The sequence below is a fragment of the Chiloscyllium plagiosum genome, unplaced genomic scaffold, assembly GCF_037043375.1.
Source record: "Chiloscyllium plagiosum isolate Xiang-an unplaced genomic scaffold, Cpla_swu_hap1 HiC_scaffold_18, whole genome shotgun sequence".
NCBI classification, from domain to species: Eukaryota; Metazoa; Chordata; class Chondrichthyes; order Orectolobiformes; family Hemiscylliidae; genus Chiloscyllium; species Chiloscyllium plagiosum.
The window spans coordinates 2,650,786-2,666,549 of NW_028270156.1; the positions used below are offsets into that span (position 1 = coordinate 2,650,786).

The 15,764-nt window shown below is 40.0% G+C and overlaps 1 protein-coding gene across 4 annotated transcripts in view; it reads right to left on the bottom strand.

The window, feature by feature from the left end:
* Window positions 1-15,764, bottom strand: part of ppfia1 (PTPRF interacting protein alpha 1) — a 238,553-nt gene that overhangs the window by 92,845 nt on the left and 129,944 nt on the right. For all 4 annotated transcript variants that reach the window (XM_043705335.2, XM_087996243.1, XM_043705334.2 and 1 more), the window contains exons 8-12: window positions 14,671-14,805; window positions 5,501-5,584; window positions 4,168-4,299; window positions 2,885-2,947; window positions 2,198-2,268 (exon numbers count right to left, since the gene is read on the bottom strand). In XM_043705335.2, coding sequence (XP_043561270.2) covers window positions 2,198-2,268; window positions 2,885-2,947; window positions 4,168-4,299; window positions 5,501-5,584; window positions 14,671-14,805 — 485 coding nt within the window. The remainder of the gene's footprint in view (window positions 1-2,197; window positions 2,269-2,884; window positions 2,948-4,167; window positions 4,300-5,500; window positions 5,585-14,670; window positions 14,806-15,764) is intronic.

A 15,764-nucleotide genomic window follows, 5' to 3' on the forward strand; every position in this document is an offset into this window, starting at 1 on the left:
TGGAAGGTAGCAAAGCAGACATGCCAAGAACAGCATTCTACTGAGTTGGACATGGACTGCAGAAGGACCTATCATCTGTACGTGGGGTAGAGATGAGAAATGTAAAGGGGGCCAGAGCTGTAATGGCAGAACAAGTGTCTTGGAACACTGAAATAAAGAGGTTTGAACGGGAGGGCACAGTGAGGCATGGAGGGGCTAGGATATAAGGGTAAGAATTTTGAAATTAATGCAGTGATAAATAGCATGCCAAAGATACTAAATCAAAAATATTTAGAATTTGATATTCCTTGAACAAAAGTCAATTTTGCATTGGCCAAAATTGTACATTAGGAAACAGTCATGGCCTTCATAAAAGCAAACTTTTCTATTTATTTTTAGATTCATTCATGGGATGTGGGCATACTGGCTGGGCTGCATTTATTGCACATCCCCAGTTGCCCTCGAGAAGGTTGGTAGTGACCTGCATTCTTGAAACATCACAGTGTATTTGCAGGATTTTGTCCCAATGACAGTGAAGGAACAGTGATTCATTCCAAAGTCAGGTTCAAGAGGAGCTTGGAAAGGTATTTTCAGGTGGTGGTGTTCCCATGTCCTTCTACACGCAGTTGCCGTAGTTTGCAAGGTGCTAAGCAGTCTTGGTGAATTTCTGCAGTGCATCTTGTAGATGGTACACACTGCTGCTACTGAATGTTGGAGGAGTGGGGAGTGGTGACTTGTAGATGTGGCGCCAATCAAGTGGGTTGCTTTGTTCTGGATGATGTCAAGCTTCTTGAATGTTGTTGGAGGTGCACCCACCCAGACAAGTGGGGAGTATTCCATCACACTCCTGACTTGTGCCTTGTAGATGGCGGACAAGCTTTGGGGAGTCACGAAGTGAGTTATTCACTGACGTGCTTTTACACAGAACACAGACCAGTGCATCTTTGGAATAGGTCCTTTGGTCCACCATGTCTGTGCCGACCATGATGCCATTCTAAAGTAACCCCATCTATCTGCACATGGCCCAATTCTTTCTCCTCCCTGCCTGTTCATGTCTCTGTTGAAATGCCTCTTAAATGTTGCCATTGTATCTACTTCTAGCACCTGCCCAGGCAAAGAATTCCAGGGACCTACCACACACTGCATAAAAAATGTGCCTCACACATCTCCTTTAAAACATTCCCCCTTTCACTTTAAACCTGTGCCAATTAGTATTTGACATTCCCACCCTCAAAAAAACAACTCTACTACTACCCAATGTATTCATACCTCACATAATTCTGTAAACCTCTATCAAATCACTCCTCAGCCTCCGAGACTTCAGTGAAAACAATCCAAGATTTTCCAACCTCTCCTTACAGCTAATACAGGAAACATCCTGGTAAATGTCTTTTGCAACTTCTCCAATGCCTCTGCATTCTTCCTATAATGTGGTAATCACAGCAACTTTTTTTTGCTGCACATGATACTCCAAATGTGTTCTAACTAAAGCCTTATACAGCTGCCACATGACTTGCCAATTTTAATACTCAATGCCTGACCAATAATGGCAGGTATACCTCATGCCTTATTTACCACCTTACCACTGGTGTTGCCACTTTCCGACAGCTATGTACTTCCACCTCAGAATCTCTCTGGATATCAATGCTCCGAATAGTCCTGTCATTTACTGTATACTTTCTTCACTATCCACAACACCTCCAATGTTTATGTCATAACCACTGTATTTTTATGTCCATTCCAGTTCAGTATTCTGATCAATAGTAACCCCAGAATGTTGATAGTGGCAGATTCAACAATGGTAATATCATTGAATTTCATGGAGTGATGGTTAGATTCTCTCGTCAGAGATGGCCATTGTCTGACACGAGTGGCACAAATATTGCTTTCCACTTGTCAGTCCAAACCTAAATATTGAACTGCATTTGGACACAAACTACTTCAGTATCTGAGGAATGGCAAATGAGCTGAACATTGTTCAATCAAAACAGAGCATTCCCACTTCTGACTTTATGATGGAGGGAAAGTATTTATGATTCTTAAAAATATTTCTACCAATGACTTTTTATGATAAATATTGAATAAATATTTTCACTGCTTATATCAAAAAGAACATGAGCTGAACTATGAATTTAAAACTTACAGTAGAAATAATGAAGCAAAGATACAATAAAACAATCTTGTACAAACTGATGAAGAGAGTATTTTTGTATAATACCTATGGTGCAGAGCATCTCCAAAAGAAGCAGCTTTCACTCGCCATTGATCATTCTCAGCTAACAATTTATTCTGAAATATTCAAATATAGTTCCATGAAAGAAATGCAGTGTTAATAAATTCTAAAATATAGACAAAAGTGGTGGAATGTACTGAGATCAATTAAGGTTTGTACACATGCAACCAAAAACTTGACCTGACAACATTAAGTGCCTGAAAGACAATCTTAGTGGTTATTACAGTTTAATTTTGCTGTATAATTCTGAAGTTCTAAATGGGCCTGTTATTTGCGAACCAAAACAGCAGCAAAGATTGTCCACAGTTCCATAGAATTCCTTAGTTTTCTGACATATTTGCAGAAACTTAGGCAAACTTCCATTAAATAAAGGAGTAGTTTTGGTTTGAAAAGACCATTCTCACAAATACAGTTTACATATTTTAAATTAACTGTGTTAAACAGGTTGTGTCCTACAGATGTGAAGAACAAATTTTAGGACCAAAGTTCTGCTATAGTGATAAAATGTTAAATCAGAAACAGTATTGTTAAGAGTACACAATTTTTTTTAATTAGCAGGACAGCTTACTGAAATTTCATACTTCAATACAATGGGTAGGCAAAGAGCTGAAGCGAATCATATGACTGTAAATTTAAATCACGAGGAATAGTACCTTTGCAAATGAAACCAACCTTTTCATGGTGTGTTTCTTCAATTAGCTGCTTTGTATTTTCAAGCTCCCGGATAAGGGAATTCTGAAAGAGTGTTTTACAGGATAATTTAGAATATCTAGTTTAACATTACAACTGAAACAGGCATTGCAATTAAAATATATAATTAAGATTTTATATAATACCAAATATATGGCTTTAGTAGGATTACAGAACAGGATTTTGCTCCAGTTCTCTATCCCTAATTTCCCAAAGTGCTCCCGTCTTTCCAGCTGCACACTGTTCATCAGCCAAAAAGTTGGATATGACTAAGCACTAAACTTCAGCACAGCTGCAGTGTATTACTGGATGCAGTAAGGTGGTCCTTTGAATCCATTTTCTTCTCTTGGCCATTGAGAATGTCTTTAATGATTCATATCATCACTATCATGTGTGTTCTGAGGAAGGGTCACTCAACTCTAAATGTTAACTCTGATTTCCCTTCACAGATGCTGCCAGGCCTGCTGAACTTTTCCAGCAATTCCTACTTTTGTCACTATCATATGTGTTCTGTCCAAAAGCAAGTCCTTGACTCATAGAAGTCTTTCCAGGTCTCTCTTTTGTCAGAATTTTAATTGGATAATAATTTCCTTATATTTTTCAAATCGGCCAGTAGTCCCTCCTTCATCCTTTTCCTCAAAAACTTTTCTCCAAAATGTCTCTTTTAGACCACATCCTCTTAAAACGTGCCCAGACATAATCTGTCTGTTCCTAGTTACATTTAGCAAATGTCTTTGTTCATTCACCCTTCACAGTATTTCATCTGTTATTTTTTTTCTGCCCAATTGATCTTATCCATTCTCCTCCAAATCCACATTTGAAGGTCATTTAGCAAATTGGTCTCCTCTTTTGATAAGGTTGAAGCTTCATATCCAAGTAAAACACTCCAAATGAGGTTCGTCACAAGTTACTTCCAAAACTGTTTACTCAGCTTACTGTAAAACAACCATCGCTTCTGACCAAAAGCTTACCAGCTTTTCCTCTAGTTTCCCTTGCTTTTCTTCGTTGCACTTTCCATCTGCACATAAATATGCTTACTAAATATTTCAATCTTGGCACCTGTCCTGGTCCTCTTCCATGATCATTTTCAGATAGGCATCACTTTGGCTTTGCCAATACTATATAATAGAAATCCTAAAACATGTATATGCATATCAAGTCTACCTGGTGTCTGAACTGCAGCCTTCTGAATGGAGGCCAAACTTTAATGAAATCCTAGGTCACTTGAAGGATGCAATAATTTGGATTATTTTATAAATGACTACCTTTTCCTCTAATGCAGCCATCCTTTCCTTTAGGTGAAGCTGAAGTCTTTCATTGGATTCTGACAGGAGTTTATCTACTGTGTCCGATAAACGCTTATTGTGTTCTTCATTCATCTTTTCCCTCTGTCGAGCCTTTTAAATAGATAGATGGGCTGATTAAAAAAATTAGGCACAGAGCTCAAAAACCAATTATTCAAGTGACTGACACACACTACACAAATTAACAAACCTAGACTTAAATACTAAATTTCATATTAAAAGTACGTGCTCATGCACTGAGCACAAACACTTCACACTACCTGATGTATTAAACACAAATGGAATTGCACCATATCCAAAAATTTTCTAACAGACAGACATCTGGCACATATAGAAAAGAATCAAGTTTAGTGAAAAGCTATCGAAATAGTACAAATCTAGGATGTTTAGAAGTGACAGCCCAATGCAAAAGCTCCCAGCACAGCCATTTTCAAACAGATTCCAAAGTTTGTGAAACTTGTCAAGTTTGGTTAGAAGTTGAGATGAATCTGTTATTGAAGAAATATTTTATTTGCATAAGAAAGGTGGATAGTTCCAAGCATGGTGATCAGTGCTAAGGAAATATGAGAAGGGACAAAAGAATTGATGCCTTTTCTTGACTTTGGTGGTCGAATGATGAATATTGCCATTACAATTCTTTTCATTAGACAGAGACAGAGCAATTCTTTAAAAGAGGCAAGAATAATTGGGTGAAATGAGGTCAGTCCTGCCAACCGAAAGCCAAAAGTCAACTCCAAGCAAAGGCATCGTGCTACAGACAGATTCAAAAGGCTTAAGACCTCTCCTCAGTCATTATAGAGACTGGAAAACAGATATGGGTTGTTGTTGGTGGAAGTGGGAAGGGAGAGAGAAATAGTGGGAAAGAGCAAGGGAATGCCAGGTTAGAAATTTTCTCGATTTTACCCTGAACATAAGAAAGACGACATTAAATTTACATTTAAAAAACACAGGATAAGCTCATTTCAGATTTGGAGAAGGTTTGGAAACATGGGCAGCACAAGGACGACAACAATGAAATAAAGTCACATGGTCAATATCGTGACATAACCTCCTGTCTGCCACATCTTGGTTACGGGCTTAAATTAATTAGCATCATTTTCTCCAGGGTGAGAAATAACAAATTTTATACTATTTAAAAAGTTGAAAGTTTGTAGTCGATGTTGTGACATCTATTAAGAAGCAACAGAATCCATACACCATAGCACAAACTGCACAAGGTTCAGTATTTGGAGTTTCAGAAGATTTATAATTTTAGTTTCTATAAATCATAATATGGAAACCCTAATCAACATACTCGTTGTAATTCTTGATTCTTTTCTTCAAGCTGTGCCTCCAACTGTCGTAACCTTTCTTCAATATTTCCATGCCTTTCTTCAGCCTGATAAATAAATAAAAACTGTTAAATATCACAAAGATTGAGCTTTCAAAATAAAAATCTTCATGAAAATTGCAATTCTTCCAAGAAGCTCTGATCCACTTAGTGTTGCACTTCAGCCATTGGTCTCACAAAAGCCTGGTGGAAGCGGCATTTTATGAAAGCTAATGATAGATGCTGAATGGTGTTTTAAACTGCTGTGTGCACACTTGAAGCTTTAATGTTGAGCAAGCTCAGCCTCTGGGATCAAGGCTTCAATTGCCACTGTTTGCAAAGGCAATAAGTAGCAAGCATAGCAGAGTGACTGGAACATTGCATGTTCTACCTTCCTAAGCATGGAGGTCAGTTCCATCAGTTTAGCTTCCATAACAGTAGAGTCTTCAGAAGAAAGGGAAGGATCAGACTAAGAAAGGCAAAAAGGTACAGGAAACAGCAGAAAGGTTACTATTGTTTAAGACTATGATATAAAAAGGGAACACTGATAGAGAATAGAATGGATTTAAACATTTACAATTAGTTTATCCATAAATGCCTTGCCTTACTTGGCCCAAGTGCATATATATCAAGAGAAAGAAGGCAAGGAGATAACTTCATGATGATTACAAAAATATTCGCAAGCATTTGCAGACCAGTTCAGATGTCCTTTTAAGATTCTGTTTGGACAAACATTTTCACACATCAAAGCAATTCCAGAATTAGAAAGAATTTTGTTGAACACCATAGAGAAAAGTAAACAACCACCAATATGGTTGACTCAAAATATATTCAAAACTAATTAATATACAATGTAATACTGCAACAATTCAAATAACACACAAAAACCTTTAACAATACAGAAGGCAACCTTGGTCATTATGTCTGTCACGTGTATAGATCTTCTGCACTCCACCAAGGCAGTCCAAATTTCAAGCATCAAATAGATGCAGGAAATATTCCATGTCTCCAAGAGCTAAAGTCTTCAGGTCTTATCTAAATGCTAGATGACTGCAACAGTTCAAAAACAGGGGGAGATGATATCCAAGTTGTATTATCGTTAATCTAGAGGCTCAGGTAATGTTCCAGGAACTGAGTTTTAATCATGGGTGGAATTTGAATTCAATAAAAGTCTGGAATTAAGAATCTAATGATCATGGAACCACTGCCACTTCTCAGGAAAATCTCATCTGGTTCACTGGTGTCCTTTATGGAAGGAAACTGTTAATCCTTATTTCGGCTGACTTAAATGGGACTCTAGACCCACAGTAATGTGAATAACACTCTACTGCCTTCTGGCCAATTATGGATGGGCAATGAATGCTGACGTAGCCAGCAATGCCCACGTCCTCTGAATGAATTTTAAAAATACCTCTGAGGGCAATTAAAGATTGTCAGTGACATTATCATGTACTTTGACTCTAGACTCCATGGGCCGAAAGGCCTCTTCTCTATTATATGACTATGATACCACATCCCACAAAATAAGTTTGAAAAACTGGCTGTTATTGCGAGCACCTGTTGTGCCAACACCAACACTTTCCTTGACTGAATAGAAGTTCAGACCTTAGAACTTGGAGGGCCAGGTGAAGAGAACAATAATATGGAAGTAGATTGTAACTGGCAATGCTCACAAGACTATAATCCAACTGCTATGTCAACTTAATTTTTGACAGTATGTCAAGTTACTGAGCTAAGTGACATCAATTGCTAACAAAACTGACTGTCCTAATCTCAATAAAAAAATGGAAGAACTGTGGATGCAGTAAATAAGAAGCAAAAACAGAAATTGCCAGGAAAGCTCAGCAGATCTGAAAGCACCTGTGGAGAGAAGTCAGAAGTCACACAACACCAGGTTATAGTCCAACAGGTTTACAGGTCCCTCTGTTATAATATGACGGTTATGCGCCTCTGCGAGCTCGCACTATGGAAAATTGCTGTTTAAGATTGCTAATAGAAATTCGCTACACCCGTTCAGGAGAAAGTTCACATTATCCAAACAATGTCTACAATTTCTCAATTGCATTATAGCCAATTCATACAAACGAAACATGCAGAACGATCAGTTTTTGAAATCGTAAGCCTTTGGAGAGCTGCTCCTTCACCAGGTGAAATGAAGAATAACACAGGCAGAGAGATCATTAGACAGAGATCAAAATATCATTCAAATGGTATGAGTGGAGTGTCCACAGGCTGAATAATAAGTGTCTGCAGGTGATCAGGCCAACAAGAGGAGAGGCCACATTGGATTTGATTCCGGGTAATGAACCCAGCCAGATGTTGGATTTGGAGGTCGGTGAGCACTTTGGTGATAGTGATCACAATTCAGTTATGTTTACTTCAGCAATTGAAAGATATAGGTACGTACCACAGGGCAAGGGTTATTGCTGGGGGAAAGGCAATTATGATGCGAATACGCAAGATTTCGGATGCATAGGATGGGGAAGGAAACTGCAGGGGATGGGCACAATTGAAATGTAGAGCTTATCCAAGGAACAGCTACTGCGTGTCCTTGATAAGTATGTACCTGTCAGGCAGGGAGGAAGTGGTCAAGTGAGAGTGCCATGGTTTACCAAGGAAGTTGAATCTCTTGTCAAGAGGAAGAAGGCGATTTATGTTAGAATGAGATGTGAAGGCTCAGTTAAGGCACTTGAGAGTTACAAGTTAGCCAGGAAAGACCTAAAGAGAGCTAAGAAGAGCCAAGATGGGGCATAAAGTCGTTGGCAGGTAGGAGCAAGGAAAACCCTAAAGCTTTCTATAGGTATGTCAGGAATAAAAGAATGACTAAAGGAATATTAGGGCCAATCAGTAGCGGGAAGTTGTGCATAGAGTCCAAAGAGATAGGAGAGTCGCTAAACGAATATTTTTCGTCAGCATTCACACTGGAAAAAGACATTGTTGTTGATGAGAATACTGAGACACAAGCTACTAGAATAGACTGGATTGAAGTTCACAAGGTGATGTTAGCAATTCTGGAAAGTGTGAAAATAGATAAGTCCCCAGGGCTAGGATTCTCTGGGAAGCCGGGAGGAGATTGCAGAGCTTTTGGCTTTGATCTTTATGTCGTCATTGTCTACAGGAATAGTGCCAGAAGACTAGAGGATAGCAAATGTTGTCCCCTTATTCAAGAAGAGGAATAGAGATAACCCTGGAAATTATGGACCAATGAGCCTTACTTCGGTTGTGGGTAAAGTGTTGGAAATGGTTATAAGAGATAGGATTTATAATCAGCTAGAAAGGAACAATTTGATTAGGGATAGTCAACATGATTTCGTGAAGGGTAGGTCATGCCTCACAAACCCTATTGAGTTCTTCAAGAAGGTGACTAAACAGATGGATGAAGGTAAAGCGGTTGATGTGATGTATATGATTTAGAACATAGAACAATACAGCGCAGAACAGGCCCTTCGGCCCTCGATGTTGCGCTGACCTGTGAACTATTCTCAGCTCGACCCCTACACTATCCCATCATCATCCATGTGCTTATCTGAGGATTGTTTAAATCTCCCTAATGTGCCTGAGATAACTACATTGGCAGGTAGGACATTCCACGCCCTGACTCCTCTCTGCGTAAAGAACCTGCCTCTGACATCTGTCTTAAATCTATCACCCCTCAATTTGTAGTTACGCCCCCTCGTACACGCTGACGTCATCACCCGAGGAAAAAGACTTTCACTGTCCCCTATCTAATCCTCTGGTCATCTTGTATGTCTCTATCAAATCCCCTCTTAGCCTTTTTCTTTCCAATGAGAACAGACCCAAGTCTCTCAGCCTTTCCTCATAAGACCTTCTCTCCAGACTAGGCAACATCCTGGTAAATCTCCTCTGCCCCTTTTCCAATGCTTCCACATCCTTCCCGAAATATGGGGATCAGGACTGTACACAATATTCCAAGTGTGGCCGCACCAGCGTTTTGTATAGTTGCATCATGATATTGCGGCTCCGGAACTCAATCCGTCTATGAATGAAACCTAGCACACCATAAGCCTTCTTAACAGCACTATCCACCTGGGTTGCAACTTTCAGGGATCTATGTACATAGACTCCAAGATCCTTCTGCACATCCACACTAGCAAGAATCTTTCCATTGACGCAGTACTCTGCCTTCCTGTTACTTTTCGCAAAGTGCACCATCTCACATTTAGCTGCATTGAACTCCATTTGCCACCTCTCAGCCCAATTCTGCAGTTTATCCAAGTCCCTCTGCAACCTGTAACATTCTTCCAAACTGTCCACTACTCCACCGACTTTAGTGTTGTCTGCAAGTTTACTAATCCATCCACCTATGCCTGCGTCTAAGTCATTTATAAAAATGACAAACAGCAATGGTCCCAAAACAGATCCTTGTGGCACTCCATTAGTAACTGGACTCCAGGCTGAATATTTTCCATCAACCACTACTTGCCGCCAAACTGCTAAATCACTCTCAATTCCATGCCTCTACATTTTCTCCAACAGCCTACCATGTGGAACCTTATCAAAGGCTTTACTGAAGTCTATGTAAACCATGTCAACTACCCTACCCTCATCTACATGCTTGGTCACCTTCTCAAAAAACTCAACGAGGTTTGTGAGACATGACCTGCCCTTGATGAAACCATGTTGACTATGTGAAATCAAATTGTTGCTTGCTGGATGCTTATAAATCTTATCTCTTATAATCCTTTCCAGAATCTTTCCTACAACAGAAGTAAGGCTCACTGGTCTATAATTACCTGGGTCATCTCTACTGCCCTTTCAGTAAGGCGTTTGATAAGGTTCGCCAAGGTAGGCTATTGCAGAAAATACAAAGGCATGGTATTGAGGAAGATTTGGCAGTTTGGTCAGAAATTGGCTGATAGTTGATGGGAAATGTTCATCCTGGAGTTCGTACTAGTGGTTTACCACAAGGATCTGTTTGGTGGTCACTGCTGTTTATCATTTTTAGACATGACCTAGATGAGGGCATAGAAGGATGGGTTAGTAAATTTGCAGATAACACTACGGTCGGTGGAGTTGCAGATAGTGAGGAAGGCTGTTGCAGGTTACAGAGGGACATAGATAAGCTGCAGAGCTGGGCTGAGGGGTGGCAAATGGAGTTTAATGTACAAAAATGTGAGGTGATTCATTTTGGAAGGAGTAACAGGAATACAGAGTACTGGGTTAATGGTAAGATTCTTAGTAGTGTGGATGAATAGAGATCTCTGTGTCCATGTACATAGATCCCTGAAAGTTGCTACCCAGGTTGATAGGGTTATTAAGAAGGCGTACAGTGTGCTAGGTGTTAGGTTTTATTGTTAGAGGGACTGAGCTTCAGAGCCATGAGGTCATGTTGCAGCTGTACAAAGCCCTGGTGCAGCCACACTTGGAACACTGTGTACAGTTCTGGTTTATAGGAAGGATGTGGAAGCTTTGGAAAGGATGCAGAGGAGATTTACCAGGATGTTGTCTGGTATGGAGGGAAGGTCTTATAAGGAAAGGTTGAGGGACTTGAGACTGTTTTCTTAGAGGGAAGAAAGTTGAGAGGTGATTTTATAGAGACATTTAAAATGATCAGAGGATTAGATACAGTAGACAGTGAGAGCCTTTTTTCCATAGTTGGTGGTGACAAGCTGATGGTGTCAAAGCAGGACAGTAAGGAAGATTTTATAAATTCAACACAGTGGGTAGTGTGACATGAACCAAGATCACAGTTGAGACGGTCTTCATGGATATCTAACTTGGCTATCAATTTCCGCTTGACAAATTCTGTGTTGTGTATCTTAAAATGTCACCTTGGAGGGCGCTTACTCGAAGATCAGAGGCTCAGAGGCTGAATGTCCTTGACCACTGAAATGTTCACCAACTGGGAGGGAACATTCCTTTCTGACTATTGTTGCATGGTATGTATTCATCTATTGCCATAGTGTCTGCATGATCTTGCCAATATGCCATGCCTCTGGGCGTGCTTACCTGCAGCATATGAGGTGGACAACATTGGCCTAATCACATGAGTACGTACTGTGTACATGGTGGGTGGTGTAGTGTGATGGTAGAATCCATACCGATGATTGACATGTTTTGCAGAGGTTGCGTAGCAGGATTGTGTGGTGTTGCGCTAAATATCCTGAAGGCTGGGAAGTTTGCTGCGAACAATGATCTGGTTAAAGTTTGCCAGTCGTTTGGGGGCGAGAGTTGGGGACACAGGCTTGATCTGGCAAGATCTTTGTCGTCATCGATGACATGTTGAAGGCTGTGAAGAACATGGGTCGTTTCTCCATCACCAATTCACACATGCCATAGCAAAAAACCTCAACATCCTCCTCAGGAGACAGACACAGAACACGCTGATAGATCACCCTTTGTCGTCCAGTAAATCCCTAGAGCGGAGAAACCACATGATGTTCTGTGCAGGATTTGTAAAATCTTCCTCACATCACCTTGATAACTTGTTATGATCGCTCTACATTAATTAGTATGGATTACTTGTTACTATGGTTCCACCCTCGGCATGGGACTTTTATACCTCTCATGTTATAGCAGCCCTCACCTGCAGAGACAGATTATTCAGCCTGCAGACACTCCACTCACACCAGTTGTATCATCTTTTGACCTGTCTATAAATTCTGTGCCTGTGTGCTTTTTTTCTCTTCACCTTGTGAAGGAGCAGTGCTCCGAAAGCATGCGATTTCAAATAAACCTGTTGAACTATAACCCGGTGTCCTGTGACTTCTGACCTCATCCACCCTCGTCCAAAACAGACACCTCCACCTCCACATCATGGCTAGAGAGAAACCAGTTAACATTTCAGACCGTGTGGCCCACCCACAGTTCCAAGGAAGGGTCACTCAACCTGAAACATGAACTCTGCTGTCTCTTCACAATTGCTGCCAGACCTGCTGAGCTTTTCCAGCAATTTCGGTCTTTGTTCTGATCTCAATGCCTATTCTGCTTGGAGTAATCATCTTCCACAGAGATTTCCAAAATAAATATTAGACCTCATGGAAATTCCAATGAGAGATGCCAATCCAGCCCCAGATGCCCAAAAGTAACCATTTGCAATTTCATACAAAGCAACAGTCCTTCAATTTGGGTCTCCTTACATCAATTTTGTATGTCAGCACTAAAATCTGCATTTATTCTGCTCCTGTGGCCTTTGTTTCCTTTCTGGAGAAGAAACTGCCTCTGAACATTTCTCTCCTTGCTGTAAACATTATTTGGCTAATTGAACCGTCAATAAAACTAATTACTGCCCTAATCAGTCAGCCTCCCTCAGAATTATCCTGTCATAAGCAGCTTTTACATTGAGATGAGTGGCTATTTGACTTTCATTATCTCAAATTGAAGATTAAGCACTTCCATCCCTTTCTAAATTACCTACTTGGTCTGAACTCTAAACTCTCCTCCACGAAATAAAAGTATCACTTTTTTTTAATACAAGACAGTAATAGTCTTGCATAGCTCAATAGGTAGAAACTTAAATATGTCAATTTATTGACAGATTTTTGTTATGATATCTGGCTTTCATAGGAATTAGCTGACTGGAATTTTGTGTTTTAAGCTTTCCTATATATAGTAGTTTGGTAGCATATTAAACTAGGTAAGGTTCTTACTTTTCAAATATATACCATGATTGCTTTATTTTGAACAACAAATGCTGACCTCGCATGAATAAATCAAAATATTATATTTGACAGAAACAGAGAATAAAATTCACTTTGCTGTCCAGGCAACTGAAATTTGAAACAGAGTTTCAGGTGAACAATTTTAAGACAGACATTACCAGTTCAGGATTGATGGCTGAGAAAGGTAATGGGAAAACCTACAATCGGATCCAGACATACCACTCCCTAAATCAATCTGTTTTCCTTCTGTTATGTTGTTCTACATCTTGAAAGGTCAGTACCCTAAAATCACATCGGCTCAAATATAATGTCAAACTTTAAATCAGTTCAAATATTACATAAGTGAACGTTATTTATGTAAGGTTTTTCCCATCTTCATTTTGGGAAGGACAGGTAGTGATGCTTATGCTGGATAGCACAGGCCCACCACTCTCTGGCTGAAGAAATGTCTCCGCATTTCTGTTCTGAATTTACCCCCTCTAATTCTAAGGCTGTGTCCACGGGTCCTAGTCTCCTCGCCTAACGGAAACAATTTCCTAGCGTCCACCCTCTCCAAGCCATGTATTATCTTGCAAGTTTCTATTAGATCTCCCCTTAATCTTCTAAACTCCAATGAATACAATCCCAGGATCCTCAGCCGTTCCTCATGTGTTAGACTTACCATTCCAGGGATCATCCATGTGAATCTCCGCTGGACATGCTCCAGTGCCAGTATGTCCTTACTGAGGTGTGGGGACCAAAACTGGACACAGTACTCCAATGGGGCCTAACCAGAGTTTTATTAAGTCTCAGTAGCACAACAGTGCTTTTATATTCCAACCCTCTTGAGATAATTGACAACATTGCATTCGCTTTCTTAATCACGGACTCAACCTGCATGTTTACCTTTAGAGAATCCTCAACTAGCACTCCCAGATCCCTTTGTACTTTGGCTTTTCGAATTTTCTCACGTTTAGAAAGTAGTCCATGCTTGTATTCTTTTTTCCAAAGTGCAAGACCTCGCATTTGCTCACACATTGCTCACGCATTTGCTGACATTTATTAAATGTGTGTACTGTCAGCAGAATGAGAGCACCAATAATCAAGTTCAACACAACACTGTGGATAGAGGATTTTACAGATCTAACAACAATGGGAATATCTTTTGATATTGTAGCAGTAAGCAGCTAAAATCTTTTACCTACCATATCCAAGTCTCAGTTCCCACTAACAGTGTTTTGAAAGGTGGAGGCAGGCACCTTAGAAAAAGGCTAGGTTGGTTGTGACTTGAGAAATGTTATTGGTTCCATCACAGTCAGTTTTTTTTAAATAAAAACAAATTTGAAAGAATCTTGACAGTCAACAGATTCTGAAACTCCATTACTCAGCAGTAAGTTACACCAAAACTTTTTTTTTAAAATGGTCAACTTGTTTGTTGAATGGTTCTTATAACTGGACATTTACAGTGGGAGAAACTAGAGTTCTTATTTGAGTCACTTCAATTCTCTGACCTAAACCTACAGCATAAAGACCACTGGGGATTTAATGTCCTACCTTTGTAAGAGCTGCCACTCTCTGTGCCAACTCTGCTTCTACTTCTGGTAGTGTTTCTGCCTTTCGGAGAGTTTGTTGCAGCTTTTGTTCAGCAAGTTCCAATCTTTCTTGCAACTGACGGTTCTTCTCTTCACTCTGCATTTTTAATTTTGAAGCATAACATTTAGTCATCTCAACTTCAGAATCTATTCTTAATTCTTACAACATTATACAGGTCACTTCCATTTCAATTAGACTGAATCAAAAGAGTCCTAGTGCTGGACTACAAGAGTGGGGTGTGCAGTGGACCAGTTAATGGCACTTTGACTTGTGTCAGCCACGCTTAGTGGGAGCACTCTCATCTGACTCAAAGTTAAAGCTGCAAGCTCTGTGCTACCATTTAGCACATAATACAGGCTGGAATGCCAGAAGTACTGAAAGATGCCAAATAACTATCTTTTTAAACAAGATATTAAGCCAAAGACCTGTTACATAGCCAGTGGATTAAATTTTCATGTCCCTATTTAAAGAACAGGGACCGTTTCCTCTGTCATAGAGATGCACAGTACAGAAACAGACCCTTCGGTCCAACCCGTCCATGCCGACCAGATATCCCAACCCAATCTAGTCCCACCTGCCAGTACCCAGCCCATATCCCTCCAAACCCTTCCAATTCATATACCCATCCAAATGCCTCTTAAATGTCTGTCCTGGCCAAATAATTTCTTCATAATACACCAGGTTGCTTTTTCCGACCCCAACATCCCCTTTTCCAGATGTAGAATATTTGTCATATTTGCCCAAATCATCTTTGCATTAGTTGAATCCACTAACTCTTTACCATCCATAGATGGGAACCAGAACAGTAGGTGAGCAGTAGCGAAATGACCACGTAACTATTATATTGTAGCTACCACAAAGATTTGGTTGTGAGAGGACAAGATTGGTGACTTAACATTCCAGGATTTAGCGGTTTCAGACAAAAGAGAAGGATGTAAAAGAGGTGGAGGAATTGTGTCACAGATTAGGGAGAATATCTCAGCTGTACTGAGGGAAGTTACCTTGAAAAGCTCATCCGACGCCTTGTGGATAGAGCTCAAGAATAGAAGGAGTGC